General features: G+C 33.2%; 1 protein-coding gene across 7 annotated transcripts in view; it reads left to right on the top strand.

The window, feature by feature from the left end:
• DNAJB14 (DnaJ heat shock protein family (Hsp40) member B14) overlaps positions 1-23,291 on the top strand; it is a 52,773-nt gene that overhangs the window by 15,075 nt on the left and 14,407 nt on the right. For 5 of the 7 annotated variants that reach the window (XM_032860952.1, XM_032860944.1, XM_032860963.1 and 2 more), the window contains 3 exons: positions 3,162-3,333; positions 10,197-10,342; positions 21,642-21,827. In XM_032860952.1, the coding sequence (XP_032716843.1) occupies positions 3,162-3,333; positions 10,197-10,342; positions 21,642-21,827 (504 nt within the window). Of the gene's footprint in view, positions 1-3,161; positions 3,334-8,679; positions 8,736-10,196; positions 10,343-21,641; positions 21,828-23,291 lie in introns of those variants that run through there. The other 2 variants (XM_032860988.1, XM_032860997.1) reach the window with 2 other exon arrangements.

Here is a 23,291-nt window from a genome sequence, read left to right on the forward strand (position 1 = left end):
CCATCAACCCTCAGTTTGTTTTGTGAGATTAAGAGTCACTTATGGTTTGTCTCCCTCCCAATCCCGTCTTGTTTCATTTACTCTTCTCCTACCCCCTTAACCCCCCATGTTGCATCTCCTCTCCCTCATATCAGGGAGATCATATGATAATTGTCTTTCTCCGATTGACTTACTTCACTAAGCATGATACCCTCTAGTTCCATCCACGTCGTCGCAAATGGCAAGATTTCATTTCTTTTGATGGCTGCATAGTATTCCATTGTATATATATACCACATCTTCTTTATCCATTCGTCTGTTGATGGACATCTAGGTTCTTTCCATAGTTTGGCTATTGTAGCCGTTGCTGCTAAAAACATTCGGGTGCAGGTGCCCCTTCGGATCACTACGTTTGTATCTTGAGGGTAAATACCCAGCAGTGCAATTGCTGGGTCATAGGGTAGTTCTATTTTCAACATTTTGAAGAACCTCCATGCTGTTTTCCAGAGTGGCTGCACCAGCTTGCATTCCCACCAACAGTGTAGGAGGGTTCCCCTTTCTCCGCATCCTGGCCAGCATCTGTAATTTCCTGACTTGTTAATTTTAGCCATTCTGACTGGTGTGAGGTGATATCTCATTGTGGTTTTGATTTGTATTTCCCTGATGCCGAGTGATATGGAGCACTTTTTCATGTGTCTGTTGGCCATCTGGATGTCTTCTTTGCAGAAATGTCTATTCATGTCCTCTGCCCATTTCTTGATTGGATTATTTGTTCTTTGGGTGTTGAGTTTGCTAAGTTCTTTTTAGATTTTGGACACTAGCCCTTTATCTGATATGTCGTTTGCAAATATCTTCTCCCATTCTGTCAGTTGTCTTTTGGTTTTGTTAACTGTTTCCTTTGCTGTGCAAAAGCTTTTGATCTTGATAAAATCCCAATAGTTCATTTTTGCCCTTACTTCCCTTGCCTTTGGCGATGTTCCTAGGAAGATGTTGCTGCAGCTGAGGTCGAAGAGGTTGCTGCCTATTTCTTAACTGGATTATCTGTCTTTTGGATGTTGAGTTTGATAAGTTTTTTATAGATTTGGGATACTAACCCTTTATCAGATATGTTGTTTGCAAATATCTACTCCTATTCCATAGGCTGCCTTTTAGTTTTTGTTGTTTCCTTAGTACTTCGTTTCTTTTTATTGTTGATAATATTCCGTTGTATGGACATATCACATTTTATCCGTTCATCAATTGATGAACATTTGGATTCTTTCCAATGTTTTTCTAGTATGAACAATGCTGCTATGAATATTTGTGAACCAGTTTTTGTGTAGATGTGTGTATTTATTTGTCTTGGGTACATGTCTTTTTCAGATGTATGATTTCTTAAATATGTTCTCTCTTTCTGTGGATTGTCTTTTTACTTTATTGGTAATATTTTTTGAGGGGACAAAGTTTTTAATTTTGATGAAGTTTAGTTTCTCTATTTTTCTTTATCACCTGTACTTTTATCTAAAAATGTTTTGCCTGACTCAAGGTCACAAAGATGTATTCCTATATTTTCTTCTAGGAAGAAAATTTTCCTTTACTTCTATATTTTCTTCATACACACACTTAGGTGTGTAGTTTATTTTCTTTTTGTTGTTGTTGTTGTTTTTGGTATATCATGTGACAAAGGGGCCTAACTTCATTTTTGTTCGATTTACTTTTTTCATTTCTATTACGATTATTTCTTTGTTACACAAATTGTCTCAATTTTGTTCTAAACCATTTGTGATCTTTCAACTTAAATTTTTAAATTGATTTCTTACTTAAATGCATTGTGCTCTTATGATTGTGGAATATATGACTACTTAGAAATTCAAAGAGAATAACATTATGGTCTAGCTATAATGTAGTCAGTGTTTTTATTCCTTGTGTGTCTGTAAAGAATGAATATTCACCAGTTGTTAGGCATAATGTTATATCTCTTAGATCAATCTTGATAAATTAGACATTTATATCTTTTGTATCCTGGTGATTTTTTTCATCGACCCAGTGTTAGTTAATAACTGACATTGAATTGTGATAAATTGTGTTCAATTGAAATGTGTTAAAATCTTCTACCACCAAGGTGGATTTCTGTTTCTTCTTTTAGTTCTTTTTTTTATGTTTAAGTTTTTCTTAAACATTTTTAAAAAGATTTTATTTATTTATTTGAGAGAAAGAGAGGGTGTGTGTGAGTAGAGGGAGAGAGGGAGAGGAAGAGGGAGAAGCAGACTCCCTGATGAGCAGGGAGCCTGATTTGGGACTTGATCCCAGGACCCTGAGAGCATGACGTGAGCTGAAGCCAGATGCTTAACTGACTGAGCCACCCATGCCCCTCTTATGTTTAGTTTTAACTTATGGAAAGTTTCAAGCATACACAAGAGGGAAGGAGAATAGTGTAATCAATTCCTATTGCTCTCTCATCTTTAACCTTTGTGAATATATATGGCCAATCTTATTTCATATATATTTTCTCTACCCTTTCTTTTATGCTCTTCCAGTATTTTAAAGCAAATCCTAGACATAACTATACTATTGTTTTATAGACTCTGTGTTTAGATTTATTCTTATATTTACCACAGTATTTGCTCACCATTCCCTTTTACATTTTCACCTATCTTGGAAGCATTTTCCTTCTGCCCAAAACGTATATATAATACAGTATCCTTTAGTGAGATCTTAATGGTAAATTTTATCCATTTTTGTTTCTTTGAAATGTTTTTAATTTTGAGCATCTTCTAGAAAATAAGTGCATAATTCAAGTTGACAGTTACTCTTTCTGAGCTTTTTGAAGGTATTGTTACCATGCCTTTTAGCTGCCATATTGTTGAGAAATAAATAGAAAGTCTAATTTCTTTTTCTTTATAGGTAATCTCATTGGCTTCTTTAGTGACTATCTCTTTTTCTTTGGAATTCTGTAGTTTCCCCATGATAAGACAAATGAAATTGTGTCATAAGGAATTAAATGATAACAATTTTGAGTTAATAAGTTTAATTCCTTAATATTCTATTTCTAAATGGTGATTAGTGGTCTATAAACAGTCATATAAGGAAATATATTTTATCTTAAAAAATCTGGCGAATACTTTCAGAGTACATGATTCTTAATTTTTCAGCTTTATAACTTTCTTCTCAAGATCATGTGTATGTACATGATGTTTCTACAGCACTATTGGAAATAATTATGAAAAATGGAAACACTGCTGGAAATAGCCCTCACTGCCGAAAACCATCAAGTTGTGGTGATCAAAACAAGCCCAATTGTACAAAGGACAGCACATCTGGTAGCAGTGAAAGTGGAAAGGGCTATACCAAAGACCAAATAGATGGAGTTCTCAGGTAGGGATAAATACGACTTATATCACACCTATAATTGATACTAACGTACTTTTTGATGTTTTAACACCTAAAAAAATGTGTGAACTATAATTTAGTGGAAGAATTGGACTCTGGGTGTCTTGTGCTTTATGTTATTTATCAAATCAGTCTGTAAAGTACCAACTCTATGGAAGGTTTCATCTTTTAAAGTAACTATAAGGCAAAAGTTCCTCCCAGATATTTTTTTCCTTGGGGAAATATTGTTTCAATTTTCTGATGCAGTATGATATTTAGATAACTGTAATAAAAGAGGGAAAGAATTGTTTTGTCTTTGTATACAGGAAAGTAGGAGAATTTCATATGAAAGGAAAATTGAGGACAAATAGCAACAGCATTTTCAAATTCCTACTTGTATTAATGTAGCACAATTTTTTTCTATTTCTTTAAAGCCATCATATATATATATGTGTGTATATACATATATACACACATATATATGCAAACATACTAATGTGTTCTTCTTTTAATATTTTTCTTACTGTCATTATTCTGCCTCTGTGTTTTTAGTTTTACCTCATGTTACACTCTACTTAAAGTCAAAGAATTAGGTAGAGTTAGAAAATTGTGAACTGGGTTTTGCGGATCTGATGTGACTGATCTTATAATTAAGAAAAGATTTTCTGCTGAGGGTTGCTGGGGGGAGGGGGGTTGGGAGAGGGGGGTGGGGTTATGGACATTGGGGAGGGTATGTGCTATGGTGAGTGCTGTGAAATGTGTAAACCTGGCGATTCACAGACCTTTACCCCTGGGGATAAAAATATATGTTTATAAAAAATAATAAAAAAATTTTAAAAAAGAGAAAAGATTTTCTGGAAATAAAATGAACCTTTCAGTATGAAACGCAACAGAAAATGATGTTTTGTTTTCTGCTACAGCTTAGGGAAGCTGTATTGATATTGTACTGATGTTGCTCTCCAGGGAAACTAAAGTGTAAGGTTGAAGGACTCTAAACAGTGATTAATCAGATAATTCACATGGAGAATGAATTGTAGTACAGTGAACTAGCTCAAGTGAAAAGCAGCTAAAACTAGATTGTTTTTCTCTTTATGTTTTCTTATCTATTTTTCTTCTGATCTTATTTCCTTTTTTCCTCATCCTTTTTTCTCCATTGCTTTTTAGTTCATTCTTTTTTTTTTCTTACCATAATTTAGAATTGAAGTCATTTTAATCAAATATCAATGTATTTACATTTTTCTTTTTCCCCTGCATATTTAGATGCTAAAGTTTGATTGTAACATTTTATCTGAGTGTGGCCACAGATGTTCGTGTTTGGTAGAAAAAAAGAAAAGAAAAAAGACTTCCTAATTATGGTGAAGCCATGCTAAAGGGTATTTGATTAGCATGAATGGTAGTGAAGCACTTTTGGGATATAAGTTAATTTTGCTAACTACTTTTATAACTAGTGTTGGGTGAGAGTTGTCTGAATATGTGAGATAAGTGAATGAAAAAATGGACACTTCCTTTTGACTTTCTTCAAGAAAAAGCTTTAATTAAATGGTGTGCTGAAATGTGTTCTAGGAAACCACATCTATTTGAAAATAAATTGTATTTTCTTCTAAAATTTACTTCCGCTGGGAGAGTATGTTCTTAATGAAAGATCTAAATAAAGTTAATTGTATTGTATGTGATTTCTGTTTAGAATCATTTTGTGATTAAAGAAAAGACAAAGAACTACTTTTATATTTTGAAATATCACCAAAGAACAGAGTTGAAAATTTTGGAGAATAGTATTCCCTAAATTTGGTGCTATTTTTTAAAAATCTTTTTTTCTTTGTTTCCTCTACTCTCCCCTTGAAATGAAAAGAAGAGTAGTTCAACGTATGGTAGAAATAATGAAGGAAGAACAGTGCTTCATTTTACTGTCTCTTGGAATATTTAGGCAGGATATCTTGAGAATGGAATAATGAAAGATGATGGTGGGTACAGATACACTTTGTATATGGCCAGATTTGGAAAGATCTAAAGAAGAAGTTGAGGGAGTTTCTGTCTGTTGGCTTCTATATTCCATGTGAAACTAGAGATGAGGTTATCATCTGAGAGAAGAGAAAAGGTGAGACTGGAAGCCTGAAGAGAGTTGTAAAAGTGTGGGAAATTTCCAGAGGGGGAAGGCAAAGGAAATGGAAGGATTGCCTGTTAGCACTGAGGACCAGCCAAATATCAGACCATTAATTCTTATTGGGTGTAAGTATTAGCTTAGTAGTACAGCTGTATTAGAAATTGTTTCTCTGGTCAATAATTTTCTTATTCCTTTTTATTAAATGCAGTTTTTTTTTTCTTTTGAGGACTAAATGTGATTGGAACATTCTTTAATAGAATCCCTGAGTTATTCAGAGTACTTCAGTTGATAACTTATATGAGTTGCTTAGCTGAGTAATGTAACATTTACTCATTATATAAGCCTTCATAAGTGTTGCTTAAGTGAGGTAACAGGTCACCAGCAAACACTTAGATGCTGTATGGTTTTGTTTTTTGTTTTACCTATACACAGGGGATTTTTTCTGAAAAAAGCCATGTTATCTTGTGTTAGCAGGATTATGCAAACAAGTTGCTCAGTGACAATTTGGCTCAATGGGAGAAGCCATGCAATAATACTGCATCCATTGCATAAGTTAGAGCTAGTTTACAGTAGGACTGAAGAAAAACTGTATGACTTTGTAAAGATAATAACTAAACACTGTTTTTGAGTTGAAATATATTGAAAAATTATTGAAAAGTGTCCTGGATCTAATTTGAAGTTTTTAATTTCTCATTGAAAAAAAGCCCATCTTTTATTTTAAAAACTTACAAGATCATTGTCAAAGCATTAACAGGGTCATCATTCTGTTTATCAATTAGGAACACTTCTGTACAATTATTACGTCATTTGAATTGTGGGGATTTGATTAGGATTTTATTTAAGCTGTAGTTCTTGAAATGAAAAGAAATCATTTTGCTAAACTTATGAAATAAATAATCCTTTGTCTCAGGAATAAATAAGTATTTCCCTGAACACCAATTAAATTTGGAGTCTATTTAAATGATCAGCTCTAACATGCAAAAAAGAATTGAAAGAGGACCTTCCTGCCCTACTCAGTATGCATTCGTGCACATAAAAGAAGACATAGGGTCTAAACTAGATGATTTCTCCATTGCTGAGCTTGCACTTAGTCTTTCTGGCCTGAATGTACATTATTTCCTTCCAGGGTAGGTAATAGGTTACCTCTTTTTAATTTCTTTATCTATTTTTTAAAAATTCTTTGGTGAAGATGGAGAAGATTTGACTCTTTGAGTAAGGAGTGAACTGTAGAAAGTATGACAAGTGCAGTTAATTGGTGAAGGAATGATAAATAGAAATATGAATTAAAATCAATTATGAATGGTAATTTTTCATTCAGTTGTGAAAAATTAGGTAAATGTATGTGGAGCATTACTTGAAATATATAGTGGTCTTCAGCTGGTGCATTGGTGATTTCAACTTTATACCTCTGCTAGCTTCTCAAAAAATTTCTAATATATGATGAAAAACCCAGTGCAGGGAGGATATGGTAAAACTAGCTACACTTAAGAATTAGTGAAATAATTGTCTTCCTACCTTTTTTCTCTTTGTGACAATTCTTTTCTTTTTTTAAAGATTTTATTTATTTGAGAGAGCATGGGGGGGGTAGACAGAGGGAGAGGAAGAAGCAGACTCCCCATCTTTGTGACAATTCTTAGCTTTATGACCCATCTCTAGAGGATTGTGAATTCCAACCTAATTTCCCTACACTATCTAGCAGTCCTCTCTTGGGCTGTCTTTTTCTATTGCCTAGACTTTTATGCTTAGGAAATCTCTACAGAACAATTTTTGGAGGGTTAATCTGGTTATAATAAATCATCTTATGCATGTAAACCAAGTAATAGTGACTAGAATCGTTTAGTGTTTTGTTTATCACTTCCTTTTGTTTTCTGCATTCAGATATTATCTGTCATATTCACAACTCTACTCTATTCCTTCTCCTCTTCTCCTATGTTCTCCTCTATTCCAAATTGATGTTTGGTACCAACTTCATTTTTATTATAGCACTTACCACCTTTGGCTTTTGGATCCTAACCATTTCTGCCCTTATATTTGGACCTATTCATCCATCTGTCCATTCATCATCCATCCGTCCATTCATCATCCATCCGTTCAACACATATGGTGAACAAAATATAATCCTTGCTTTCAAGAGACCTGTAGTCTACAATAGAAGACTAGTCAGAAAAGGTAGCTCCAGTACGCTGTGGTAATTGCTGGGAGAGGGTTCACGTCCAGAGCTTTTTGAGGGGGATAGAAAAGAAACACCAAACCTAGTCTTGAGGAATTAGAGTTCTTGAGGAAAGGAAAGGCTAAGTTGAGGTCTGAAGAAATTGTAGAAACTAAATAAGAAAGGAGGCAAAGAAGGCACCAAAACCAACTTTTGAAAATACCTGTGAGAGTAGTCTGTTTAAATAGTGATTGGAAAAGCAAACAGAAAAGAAGAGTTGGGTTACTCTGATGTCTGAAGGACTCATTTTCCTTGTTTTAATTTCTGAGATAGCAGGATTTTCAAGTCAGACAGACTGAGGTTTGAATCCTTACTTGTGAGGCCTTTCCTAATCATCCTATTTAGAATAGCTGGCCTCCCTGTCCATTCTCTCATCTCCTTTGTCACGTTAGTTTTTTCTAAATATTTATCACCATGTGATATACTTTATATTTTACTTATATAATTTGTTCATTGCTCATCCCTCTCCCAATTGTAAATTTAGTGTGAGCAGGGATTTTTTTTTTTTTACTGTCTTATTCACCATTAGCATCTGAAACAGTGTCTAGCAGAAAGTAGATGATCTGTAAATTTTTATTGAAGAAACAAATTTCAGTTCCCATCTATTACTTGGTTATAGGACTTTTGGCAACTTCCGTAACCATTTTCAGCCTTGATTTTCTCATTGCTTAGATAGAAACAACATCTACCTGATGAGGAGTAAGTGAGACAGTTTGTATAAAATAATCAACATAATAAGATTCTGCAACTCTCTATATGAAATCTTTGTAGACCAGATACAGTTTGGAATTCAGAATTGTTCCTATTTTAGAAAGGTAATAAGGAGAGTATATTATACATAACATAATAACATTTAACATCTGGCAAACAGCCCATTACTTAATAGTAACATTTCTACAGCAACATGTAGAAATACTCACACTTAAATGGGATAAATGAAAAATCTATAGGAACTTCATGTCCCTTCAGGTCAAATTTTGCCTCTAAAAGAGTTCAAGTTAGGTTTTTGCAGTAAAATTATAGAATAACTTTCATTTTTCAGAGCTTTATGGATATTGGAGCATGGATATGTGATTGTGGACCTGTGCCTGACACACAGTAGGTGTTCTATAAATGTCCCCTTTCCCTTTTTCTCTATCACATAGTTTCTAAACAAATCTGGGAGAATGGGTCTCTTCAAAGGCAGGAATCATTCTGTTTTATTCACTAATATATCTCTAGTGCCCAGAGCACTGTGACATAATTGGTGCTCCATAAATATTGTTGATTAAATAAAGGAAATACCACGTTTATGAAATAAAGTTGATTGTTAGTATTTATTAAATATCTAAAGTAGAAAAAACAATTTTAATTATTACTACCATAAAAACTGCGTAAAAGACTTATTGATAGGTGATTATAAAAAAATTTCTCTATCTTAAACGTGTCTTTTCTTTTTACCTTTGTTCATTTGACAAATGTTGAATGTTTTCATTGTAAAAGGAGAGCTAAGGCTTATTTATTTCAGAAATACTTACTGAGAATCTACCCTGTACCAAGCACTATCATGGCTTATAGTTTCAGTAGTAAAATAAGATCAGTTTTGTATCTTTCCTTTGAGAACTTCTAGTCATTGCAATTCTTTAGCTGTCGGTGAACAATAATGCCTTAGATCTTTTCACCTGTCACTACTTTAAGCTACTCACACATGGAACACATCCAAAGTCATAAAGCACTCCACAGAAAATATTTAAAATGTTACTGTATTTTAGTGAAGGAAAATTATTAGGTTTTAGGAGAATATTAGTATTTAGAAGTATTAATGTTCTCTGCTCCATTCAGAGTATTATTTTTTTCCTTAATATACTTTAAAGACTCTGGGCTTAAACCATTAACATCTTTAATTAGCTATGTAAGTAATCTTCAGAAGTATGCTAATCATAATGAAAATTGGGTCTAACAACCATTTTTGAGTCCTGTGATCTATATTATTATGAGATTGTCTTTTTCTTAGACGGACACAGATGAGTTCTCTTTAGTATAGCAGAGCTGAGTTAACTTGCCTTGACATTTAAACCATAAGGTATTTGTAATTGTTTTACATGCACTAAACTATTGCTTTGATATTTGGTAGGTCTACGTTATGTGACAACAAAAATCTTGGAATGCAATTCATATTAATTAATCTTTAGCTATAACATACTTGTGAAGAGTTTTGGAATTTCTTTGTGCACTTAAAAATTCTGTAAAATTGTTCTTGTCCTCTCATTTTAGTTTCGGTGTGTGCTCTGTCCTTCATCCGTGATTGTTATGGGCTTTGCTTTACTTCTCTAGTTGTGATAAAAAGCACCAAGGACATTCTCATGGCCAACTTTCCTTAGACTGGAAAGAGGTTAAAGGAATGGTCTGTGATCAAAAAAGATATTGAAGCAATAGCCTTTAATGGGATAAGCTATCATTTGGCACTGAGAAAATAATCCACAGACAGTTCTTTCTACTATTCTAATAAATAAATAATTAGACATATTACATGAAGTTCTTCCTTGAAATTTACATTATAACACACTCTTTTGTTCACAGCATAAACAAATGTAAAAATTACTATGAAGTACTTGGAGTTACCAAAGATGCTGGTGATGAAGATTTGAAAAAAGCTTATAGAAAGCTTGCTTTGAAGTTTCATCCAGACAAAAACCATGCACCTGGAGCAACAGATGCTTTTAAAAGTAAAGTAAACCTTTAAAGCAATTTTACTAAGCTCTTTTTAGAACCCACTTTACAGTGTTTTCGAATATTAAATTCTGCATTTACACTGGTACATTTAGAAGCCAGCATAAGTAAGGTCCTCAAAATCCTTTAAAACTTTGCTATTAATTGGTTATGCCAAGAGCCAAATAAATGCACTGTGGCTCCACAAAAGCAAAATGCCAGTTTGGGCAAAATCCTAAGTAACTTTTCTAGATAATCATGCATGCTTTCTAGTTTGCCACACACTGGTAGTGTGGTGATTATACACAAGCTTCTAGTGTATTACCATCTGTTTCCAAAGGGAACTAAAAATACAGCTTTTGCAAGTTTTTAGGGTAATAGAGACTGTCTAGAATTGGAAAACTGCTTGGAATTTTCTGCCTTGTGTTCTTATATTTCTGATAACTGGCCAACTTTTGCATTTTCTTATATGTGGTTTTAACTAATGTGATTTTGGTTTTGTTTTGTTTTTAAGAATTAGTTTCTTTGGGCTCCTGGCTGGCTTAGTTAGTGGAGCATGCAGCTCTTGATCTCAGGGTCATGAGTTCAAGTCCCACACTGGGTGTAGAGCTTACTTAAAAAAAATAATAATAATTAGTTTTTCTCCTTTTTCCTATTCATTTTTCTTCATTTTCTTTCTTAATATTATTTCAGGGTTGGTTTGGGTGTTTTTGCCAATTTAGTAAATAAATGTTAGAGAGTTTATTTTTATAATTTTGTATTTTATTACATACAATTTATTCGTAATAGTTAGCTTATAATTCACTGGAAAATGCTTATATTTGCGATTGTTCCTTTTTTTGAATTTGGCATATATAGAGCCCACATCCAATGTTTTCAGTGAAGTGCTGGAGTCTTGGAATAATAGGAAGGAAATACTAATTTTTAAAAAGCTCCTGGGGCACCTATGTGGCTCAGTCAGTTAGGCGTTTGACTTTTGACTTAAGCTCGGGTCATGATCTCAGGGTCCTGAGTTGTAGCTCTGCATCTGGCTCCATGCTGGGCCTGAAACATGCTTAAGATTCTCTCTTTCCCTCTGTCATTCCCCCCACCTCACGCACTCTTTTTCTCTAAAAAAAATAAAATGAAATGCTCCTAAAGGATAGATGATTTCATTGGTCTTTCACAAAATACTGTTTAAATTGTTTCCAAAACAGTTTTATATCTTGAAGGAAGTTGCCAAGTAAGATATATTCAGGCAATTATTAATGTGTTTCAATTAAAGCAATTGCCAAAGTGGTGCTGGTGGAGGTAAAATATCACTGTGACAGTGAGAACCTTCTCGTTTGTTTCCTTAAGTAAAAGTGGCATGTTGAAAGTACTGAAAATGTTTCTTCACTCAAAAATACTAACTTTAGCACGTTTCCCCAAAAGTTAAAAAAATTTTTTCACATTATGAATTAAAATCATTTAATTTAAAATTGTTGGTGTTTTTAAATAGTGAAAAACATTTAGGTAGTGAATTTTTGCATATTTGTGATCTGCTATGTGATTTCAGTATTCTCCATTAATGTTAAAAATGTTAAACTGCTTTCTCTGACTCCTGTATTTAAATCATTTGGCATTATTAGTCTTGGGATAACAGTTAGTGGACCTCCCAATATTTTTACATCTTATGTATTTTGAAGAGGTGAGCAGCATAAATGTCACCCGAGCTAGACATTCGGAAGGGGCTTTTTTACAAATGTGATTACGCTTTGATATGGTACATTTCAGAGTCTAATGCTCTACTTTGTACACTAGAAACTTAATATTTATCAACATGCTGGGAGGTGGTTCATCTCTAGAGAAGAGGCTCACATTATTCAATACACAGGAGGTTATCTGTAAATCAGAATACTAATTTATTAATCCCAAAGAGGATCAGAATAGAGAGTTGGTTGATGAGCCCATTTTTCATTGAGTGGAAACTATATAGAAAAACTATGTAATCCACGGATGCTTGGTGAGCAAAGGTAGTTAATTAGAAAGTATTACAGTTAGTGTCATCATTCAGGAATAGGTTTCATTTATTCAGCACACAGGGTCTTTTCTTAATCTTCTGAATCATCTTATTTTATTTTTAACCAATTAATCCCAACATCTGTTTTTCGGATACCAAGCTGTTTATTTTAAGCACATACTGTAGTTTTTTCTTTTGTATGAAAATGGTATAGATTGATTGCTCTGTAACTCCAAAACACTTTTTACAGAAGATGGAAACCACTTGCTTTTTATTTCTTCCAAGAACAGAGAAAGAGGAGGTAATTGGTGTAGGGAGTTAAATTGGGTAAAGAGATATTTTCATTTGTGTGTGTTTTGTTTTGTTTTTTAAGTAAGCTCAGTGCCCAAAGTGGAGCTTGAACTCCTGATCAAGAGTCACATGAAAAACAAAACAAAACAGCTGCTGAGCCAGCCAGGTGTCCTTTCATTTGTGTGTTTTGTAAAGCTTTAAAAATTAAGAGGTTGCTATCAAGGAGGGTAGACTAAATGAACTCTTGAGTTCATGTGGCTGTTTGTTCTTTAAAGTTAAGATTGTAACTCAAGTTTCTCAAAGCAGGGAATATTTAAATAAAATCACATCTAGAGAGTGACTTGCATAGTATATATGAACACACTTTTAAAAAAATATTTGAATGAAATGGATCCCTTTCCTTCTGTCTGACATGGATGTTTTCAAAATATACCTTGTCTCCTCTATCTTCAAAGACAAATACTTCAAAGTATTTCATAGACCATTTGAATAGTACATGTGCCTGTTATACACATGAGAGTAAAAACAAGTGTGTGGTTTAGCTGTTTACGTGTTTACTTGATAAATAATAATGGATCAGTTGCTATAACCTGTGTTAGGTCTGGTAGTTCAATACTCAACATCTGGGCTAGTTTTTCTAGAGAAATATAATGTCTTACTCTAAGAATTTGTAATTCATTAAGGAGAGAAAAGTATCACACAGAATATTTGGAATAATAGTAATACCTAACATTTGACAGGCATTTTATAGTTTTTCATTCCTATTTTTTCATTTAATGCTTATTAAAAATCTTGTGAAATAGTCAGGGGACTAGTGTCATCTGCCTTTCTCCAGTAAGAAAATTGAGGACCAGAGAGATTAACTGATTTACCCAGGATCTCCCAGAAGACTGAATATAATTAAATACCAAAACATTGAATAAAGATATTTGAAGAAAAGCAGAAAGATAAAGTAGATTATAATCAGAGTAATTAGAGAAGCCTTCATATAATACGTGAGAATTAAGAGATTTTTTTGGATATGAGTGTGATTAGAGAAGACAGAAAATGACAGAAATTTGAGTATGATAATGAGGCAAGTGATTTAAAAATCAGTGAGAACTTCCACTTTCAGGAAGATGGAATAGATATACTTTTCCCTATTCCTTGCACAAAGTATAATAGAATATTATATGTAAAACAAAATGAACACTTAAAAAAAAGCTTTGAAAGGTGGAAAGAGGAAGGTAAATGAGCTAAGAACCTTGGGACCCAAAAGAAATACATGGCAGTAAGTTGCTTGGGTTTTCATTTTGCCTTTTATATTAGACTAGGTGCTGGAGAAGCCTAGAACTACAACCTAGAAATATAAATAAGCACAGATAAACAATCCCCAAGAAAAGCCTACTTTCTCTAGGTAAACCAGGAAGGGGGCAACCTAGTAAGGTAGAAAATTTTTAAGTAATAACCATCCAGTACAGCTAAATATCAAAGAAAAAAACTGTGGTCCCACCCACACCCAGATCAGCAAAGGCTGAATAAAGAACTTAGCCTGTCACCCTCTCTGGGCTGTAATAAGATGCCTTGACATGCCTACCCTCTTTACTGAGGTGGTAACAGAGATGATCAAGTAAGGAGCTGGTAATTCTGCTTGGCAGTAACAAGGTGTCCCTCTCCCTCCCCACTGGGGTAGTGTCATAAATGGTCTAGCGGAGAATTAGGACTTTTACCACCATTTAGAGGTAAACAAAGTCATATCCTTGTGGTGTCAATGAAGCTACCTGAGGGACAGTAATATGGCACCCCTACCTACTCCTACCAGCCACAGGGTGTCATTGGAGGCTTGATGGAAGGCTAGGAATCTCATCTCTGCTCAGCAGTAATGAGGAGCTCCTCTTTTCAGATGTCATCGGAGGCCAAGGGGGAAACCTGAACTTTTATTCCCAAGGTGGTATTTCTTCTTCCTGTACCAGAGTAATGTCAAAGGAGGACAGTTAAAAACAGGAGTTTTAGATAGGTCCAGAGTCTCATAAGAGAGCAGCTCAAAAGGGTATGTGCTTATGGTGAGTGCTGTGAATTGTGTAAAACTGAGGAATCACAGAACTGTACCCCTGAAACAATACATTATATGTTAATTTTAAAAAATCAGAAAAAAATAATAGCTCAAATGACCACATTTCAGTAGAAAATCACTTGTCATACTAAGAATGAGGAAAACCTCAAACTAAATCTAAAAAGTCACAGATGTCCACATGGAGATGACAGAGAAGTTAGAAGTGTCTAACAAAGATTTTAAAGCATCCATCATAAAAATGCTTCAATGGGCAATTACAAATAGGCTTTAATAAATATTGAAAAATAAGAGTCTCAGCAAAGAAATAGAAGATCGTGCAAATAAACAAAGGGTATAAAGAATCAAATGGAAATTTTACAACTTAAAAAAAAAACAAAAATAAAATCTAGCAGTGAGTGGAATAAACAGTTAAATGACAGAGGAAAGAATCAGTGAACTGGAAAATAGAAAAATAGACATTACCTAATCTGAACAGCTCCAGGCAAAAGTGGGACTATGACAGTGTTTACTGTTTATAGGGGGTCTTAAAAGGAGAGGAAGAAGAGAGCATAGCTGAAAAGTTACTCAAAAATAAATAAGTAAATAAAGATTGAATACTTCTTATACTTGGTAAAAGATACAAGCTTACATAATTCAAGAAACTGAATGAACCCCAAATAGGTAAAGCCCCCAAAATCCATACCAAGACACATCATATTCAAACTTCTGAAAACTAAAAACAAAAAGAAAATTTTGAAAGAAGCAAAAGAGAAATTACACCTTACCTGTGGGGGAAAAACAATTCAAATGAACAGTGAATTTCACATTCGAGACCATGCAGGCCAGGAGACAGTGGCCCATTTTTCAAGTTTTCAGCCTTTTGAAAGAAAAGAACATTTGTCCAGAATTGTATACCCAGAAAAGACATCCTTCAGGAATGAAGAGAAATTCCAGACATTTCATACCCTAAAAGAAAACTTCTCTAACCAAAATAAAAGAGTAAAAGAAGAAATCTTGAAATATAGAAAAGGACAAAGGAACGTGGTAAGCAAAAATATGGGTAAATGTAATTTACTTTGCTTCTCCTTTTGAATTTCTCGATTGTTTGACATTTGAAGCAAAAATTTTAACATTGCCTGATTTGGTTCTAAATGTATGCCAAGAAAATATATAAGACAGTTATGTTATAAATTGGGAGGGATAAAAGAAAGTAAACAAAAAGTAAAAGTTTCACAGTACCCTTGAACTAGTAAAATGATGACAGCAGTAGGCTGTGAAAAGTTGTGTATGTGTAATATAATACCTAGAGCAACCATTAAAAAGTTATATGAACAAATACACTCAGGAAATACTAGATAAATCAAAATGGATTTTTTTTAAAAAGTTTAACTCATATGAAGTCAGGAATAAAGGAACAGAAAACAAAAAATAAAATGGCAGACATAAACCCTAATTTATCAGTAACTACATTAACTGCAAAAGATTTAAATATGCCAGTTAAAAGACAGATTGGCAGGGTGAATTAAAAAAAAAAAACAACATGACTATGTGTTATCTATAAGAAACTCATTTCATTTATAACAATATAGACAGGCTGAAGGTAAAGAGATGGAAAAAGATGTATCATGGAAATGTCAATCAAAAGAAAGCAAGGGTGGCTATATTAATATTAGATAAAGTAGACTTAGACTAAAAAAAGTTACCAGAGAAAAAATTATATTGTGATAAAAGGGTCAGTCCTTCAAGAAGACATAACAGTATACATGTGTTCACATCAAAACAACAGATATAAAATATGTAAATCAAAAGCTGATAGAACTAAAGGAGAAATAGACAAATTCATTATTACAGTTGGAAACTTCAACACCTGTCTGTCAACAACTGATAAAAAAGATTGACAGAAAATTAGCAAGAATATTGAAGAATTAAACATTGTTACCCAACAAGATCTAATCAACATTTGTAGAACACTCTATCCAACAACAGGAGTATAAATTCTTTTCAAGTGCTCATAGAACATACTCCCAGATAGAGCATATCCTGAGTCATAAAATAAACCTCCACCAAGTTAAAAGACTGAAGTCATACAGTATGTTCTCTGACCACAATGAAATCAAAGGAAAAATTAATCACAGAAAGATAATTGGAATATGTCTAATCACTTGGAAACTGGACAACACACTTCTAAGTAATATATGGGTCAAAGAAGTCTCAAGAAATGTTTAAAATAATACATTAATCTGAACAAAAATGCAGCATATCAAAATTTGAGGGGAACAGCAAAAGCAATGTTGAGAGAAATCTTGTAACACTAAATGCATATATTAGAAAAGAGGAATGGCTCTAAGTCAGTCATCTAGACATCTACCTTTTTATATTTAGAGATACTTAGTACATTTCTGTATACTAGCTGAATATATAGATACAAACTAAAAATGCATTCCCATTTATAATCACACATATACAAACAAGAAATACTTAGTTGTAAATTTAACCTTCTACAGGATTTTTATGCTGAATGCTATAGAATATTAGTGAAAGAAATCAGTGATCTAAATAAACAGAACAATATATCATGTTCATGGATTGGAAGACTCAGCATAGTAAAGATGTCAAGTGTTCTCAAATTGATCTACATATTTAACACAATTCCTACCAAAATCCTAGGAAAACTTTTTTATAGATAAAAACATGTTTATTCTAAAACTCATATGGAAAGATAAAGAACCTGAAGAAATAAAAGTAATTTATTAAAATAATGGAGTAGGAGTCATCAGTTTACCTGATTTCAGGGCTGACTTTATAGGCTACAGTTATCAAAACAGTATAGTATTGGCAGAGGGATAGACAAATAGATAAATGGAAAGGATAGGGAACCCAGATATGGACCTATACAAATATACCCAGCTGATTTTTGACATAGGTGCAAAAGCAATTTAATAGAGGAAAGATAGAATTTTCAGCAAATAGTTTTGGAACAATTAGATATTCATAGGCGAAAAACATTAACCTTGACCTGAATCTTGTGTTTTTTTTTCCAAGAATGAACTTGAAATGAATCATGAAATATAAAACACTTTTTAACTTTTTAGCAAAAATCATGTGAGCAAATCTTTAGGGAACAAATCTTTAGGATTTTGAGCTAAACAATAATTTCTTGTGCTTAACACCAAAAGCACATTTCATAAGAGGAAAAGTTGATAAGTTGGATTTCATCAAATTTTTTTTTTATTTTGCTCTGCAGAGACCTTATGAAGAGGATGAAAAGACGAGTAACAGAGTGGGAGAGAATATTTGCCAAACACATATCTGAAAAGGACTAGTATCTAGAATATATAAAGAACTCCCCAAACTGAAAATTTAAAAAACAGACAATTCAGTTACAAAGGGAGTGAAAGACATTCCACTGAAGATGACATACAAATGAAAGATAAACCATGAAAAGATTTTTAACATCATTCATTAGCCATTAGGGATAATGTAAAGTAAAACCCAAAGAGATATCCCTATGTACCTATCAAAATGGATAAAATAAAAAATAGCAACACCACCAAATAGCTGGTATGGATGTAGAGAAACAGTATCAGTCATATATTGCTGATGGGTTGTAAAGTGACACAGTCACTCTGTAAAACAGTTTGGCAGTTTCTCAAAAAACTAAATATTCAGCTACCATACAACTTAGCAATTGCATTCTTGAGCATTTAACCTAGAGGTAAAAGTTGATGTTTATACATAAACCTGTACATGAATGTAAATAGCAGTTTTATTCATAATACCAAAAACTAGAAACAAGCCAGATGTTCATTGGGTGAATGATGAAACAAACAATAGTAAATTCATTGTTTGGGATACTATTCAGCAATAAAAAGGAATCAATTACAGTAGGCACCCCCCTTTTATTTGCAGAGGAAATGTTCCAAAACCTACAGTGGATTCCTGAAACCACAGATAGTACTGAACCCTGTATATACTGTGTTTTCTTCTTATACGTACCTACCAGGGATAAAGGGTAATTTTTAAATTAGGCACAGTAAGATATTAACAATAATAACTAACAACGATTATAACAATATACCATACAAAAAGTTATGTAAAATTTCTGTCTCTCTCACAATATCTTATACTTCATTCACTGTTGTTGTGATGATGTGAGATGATAAATTGCCTACATGATGAGATGAAGTGAGGTGAATGATGTAGGCACTATGACATAGCATTAAGCTATTATTGAGCTATGGATGATAGGTCAGAAGGAGGATCATCTGCTTCCAGACTATGGTGAATTAAGGGTAACTGAAACCATGGACTGGGGGTGAAGGCGGGGACTACTGTTTTGGCTTACATAACAACTTGGATTGATCACCAAAGAATTATGCTGATTGAAAAAACCCAATCCCAAATGGTTTCATTCCATTTATATGTTATATTATTTTATTTGTATAATATTCTTGAAATGCCAAAAATATAGAAATAGAGATTAGATTAGTGGTTATCAGGGGTTAAAGAGGAGATGAAGAGGGAGAAAGTGGGTGTAACTATACGAGAGCAACAAGATGATGATAATGGAAATGCCCTATATCCTGATTATATTAATGTCAATATCCTATTTGTGAGAGTAATTTTATAAGAAATTGCCATTGGATAAATTAGGTAACAGGTACAGGGATGTCTCTATATTATTTCTTACAACTTCGTGTAAATTTAAAGTTACCTCAAAATGAAAGTGTAAGAAAAAAGAATATGGTGGAAGGTACTTTTGGTGAAGAAAGTGATACTGAGGTAGAAATGTATTCTGTAAACCTTTTGAATACCAAATTAGATTTTGGATTTAATTTTTTAGGTCATAAGGAACAGAAAAAATTTTTGATTACAGGTGTTGCACAAAGTAAATGAATAGAAAATTACTTTAGTCACTGTAGATAAAATAGTCTTGCATATACGATTATGGATTATAACAATATTTTATATAGATCTTCTAAAATATCTTAATGTTTGGAAGTTATTTTTTAAATAGAAAAACTAAAACCTTAAGACCAATATATCAATAGTTTAAAAAGTAACGTATTGTGAAATTACCTGGAATACTCTATTTAGTATGTGAAGGTGAATCCTAAAACTGATATTATTGAAGTACGTCTCTGGCAGCTATTGATAGATACTCTTGATACTATTGATAGATATCTATAACTATTGATAGATATATCAATAATATACTATTGATAGATACTCTTCTTTTTTATTTGTTAATACCTTGGTGTTGTTTATAAGTACATTGTTTGGATCTCTGATCATGCTTTCCCATTAGAGCAATATTATAAATGATGGTTATGTTTCTGAATCATAGATCTGTTTGAGAATCTAAAGAAAGCTTTGGACCACCTCAGATAAATGGACCACCCAACTAATTTTTCATACATTGGGGTCCACAGACCACCTAAAAGCTATCTCTGAATCCCAGGTTTTAGAATCGCCATCAGAAGAAAAGTTCCAGAGTATATGGTATAATTAATTTCAGTGTGTTACATAATCATCCAAAAACAACTACCTAATGAGTGTCTATTTGCTTGTACAGTACCTATGGCAGCTACCACATGGGATCCGAAAAGTATTTTTAAAATATCCCATATTACAAAAGGCTTACAATCTACTTTAAGAAGTAAGCTATATTTATGAAATGATTATTAGACGTGTCAGAATGAGAATAGGGTAATTTCTACTTTTAGATCAAAGCACTGCAACTTTTGTAAATAGCCTCAAGAAGACATTTTGGTAACCAATGTACCATTGCCTCTTTTGGAAATGGGAGTATGAGATGGGAAATAGAATTCTTTACTATAAATGAATTATCACAAAACTAGCAAAATGAGATAGGAATTCTAAAAACTATCTGGATCCATTCAAAAGCAAAATCATACTTTTTACTGGGCCGTGGGGATATTGCAGTGAAAACATAGATACCCTCCCTACCCTCATGGAGGTTACAGTTTTAAGAGGAGTAAATTGTTAATGAATAAAAGAAAAAGTAGTTCACTCTGGGCTAGAGTATACAAAAACAGTTTTATAATGTCAGTTGAATAGAGTATACCTACTATGCTAAAAAATTTTTGACCTTGAACAAGTATCCTAACCTTTTTGAACCTCAGGAGGCTCATCTGTAAAACAGGAACAATAATGAATATTGTAATAACATATTGGGTTCAGAGCCTGTCACTTGGTAGCTACTATAATTATTATTGGTTTGAATAGCACTAATGAATGACCAGATTAGTATATTCAAAAGAAATAGGGTATTAAAGGATGTAGCAAAATAGTAAGAAAGCAAGATGAATGTTCCTTTATGTTCAAGATATTAGGGAGACTTACCAGTTTCCTATAAAAATTTGTATTGGGAGGTAATAATGTGTAATTACAAACAATGTATAAATTTAATGTACAAAGCTAATGTATAAACCTTTTTTAAGGGGGGAAGAGGCAGAGGGAAAGAGAGAGAATCTTTTTTTTTTTTTTCAAAGATTTTATTTATTTATTTGAGAGAGAGACAGTAAGAGAGACCATAAGAAGGGAGAAGGTCAGAGAGAGAGGCAGACTCCCCGTGGAGCTGGGAGCCCAATGCGGGACTCAATCCTGGGACTCCGGGATCATGACCTGAGCTAAAGGAAGTTGCTTAACCAACAGAGGCACCCACGTGCCCTGAGAGAGAGAATCCTAAACAGGCTCCACACCCAGCATGGAGCCCTCTACAAATCTTAATCTCATGAGATTATGTCCTGAGCGGAAATCAAGAGTCTGATGCTGATCATCTGCGTCATCCAGGCGTCATTAATGAATAAACCTTTAAAAGAAATTGTTACTATTTTACTATTTTCTTGATTAGCCTGAAATAGGATTTGTTTTGTTTTACTTTGTTTTTTGAAGGCTTTTTTGTTAATATGACAGTAGCTTTTATATGGGGAAGTCTTTTTATAATAAAAAAACTTTGCTTACCAACTATAACTCTTTACCTTTTCAGAAATTGGAAATGCTTATGCTGTTTTAAGCAATCCAGAAAAACGAAAGCAGTATGACCTCACAGGCAATGAAGAACAAGCGTGTAATCACCAAAACAATGGCAGATTTAACTTCCATCGAGGTTGTGAAGCTGATATAACTCCGGAAGACTTATTTAATATATTCTTTGGTGGTGGATTTCCTTCAGGTATTTTAATGTTAGTTGTAAATAATATATTTTATGAAGCTAGAGATTCTCACCTAGATTATCTACCTTCTCCCCTACATTTCGTACACTGTTAACGATCCCCTGATGATTTTTCATGAAGGTAGAAAAAAGTGTTAGACTTACTACCTTTACTGTGAGTTTACCTTATTTTGAGAAAATGTTTTATCTTTTGAAAAAAAGGAGTACAGGTATTCTCTATTTTATATAAAGCTGAAGAAAGGATGTATAAGTAGGAAATCCACTGGCAGTGTCTTATTTAGATGCCATTACAATTACAGGAGGTATCCTATACCCTAGATGAAAATTTGACTTTGGTTCTCTGAAGATCTGTGTAGATATTTCATTCATAACATTAAAAATTGCTAATTTGGATGTATTTGGAGGTACTTTCCATTGAAATATTAAAAAGTCTGATTCATAGGTTATATATAAAGTAAATGGGTTTTCAAAATTATATTAAGAGAGAAATAATTAGTTGAACTAGGCTATCAAAGTAAAATACTGTATAGAGGTACTACTAAATGAATTGATTTTATATTGATTTATATTGAACCCTACTTATATTTACTATGAGTTCTGTGAAAATTAATTTTCTTTCAGAATAGCTCCTATAAGGTAGTTAAAATTATAGCTCCAGTCATATTTACAACATTTATTTAAATGCTAAGTTTTAAACACTTGATTCAAAATTAGGAGAATCTTTACAAATGTAGCAATATACTTTGGTCTGATGGCCCTGTCTAAATATTATTGAGAAAGATTATGGTCATTGATATGGCATTTTGTAAAGCATCCTTGAAGGGAAGAGAATGTGTAAATACAAATTAATGACTGAATAATATAATATAGCATATATTTTGACATATTAGGACATAATTCTCACAGAAAAATTATTCAGAGTAGTAATTTTGACAGAAAATATGCTAGGAATAATCAGAAATCTTTCATGTAGTAGTTAATTTTGAGTTACAGTTCTTTTGTTTGTTATAATTTACTTTGTGTCAATATTTCTGATTGCTCACCTTATTTGAAAACAACCTAAAAGTCTATCAGTAGCAGAATGTTTGAATAAATTGTGGTCCATCTCTACCATAGTATATTGTATGAATATATTTTACTCTTTTTTTTTTTAAAGATTTTATCTACCTATTTGACAGACAGAGATCACAAGTAGGCAGAGAGAGAGAGAAAGAGGAGGAAGCTAGGCTCCCCGTGGAGCAGAGAGCCCAATGTGGGGCTCGATCCCAGGACCTTGGGATCACGACCCGAGCTGGAGGCAGAGGGCTTAACCCACTGAGCAACCCAGGCGCCCCTATTATACTCAGTTTTTTAATAGAAGTCTTGATTTCTAGAGGTTTTGTGATTCATTGATAAATGAGGAAAGCAGATTTTCAGAGTGATAACTCAAGAATTGTAAAAACAACCAACCACAACAGAAGTCCT

Source organism: Lontra canadensis, unplaced genomic scaffold (assembly GCF_010015895.1).
Source record: "Lontra canadensis isolate GAN:19392208 unplaced genomic scaffold, GSC_riverotter_1.0 scaffold1, whole genome shotgun sequence".
Classification (NCBI taxonomy): domain Eukaryota; kingdom Metazoa; phylum Chordata; class Mammalia; order Carnivora; family Mustelidae; genus Lontra; species Lontra canadensis.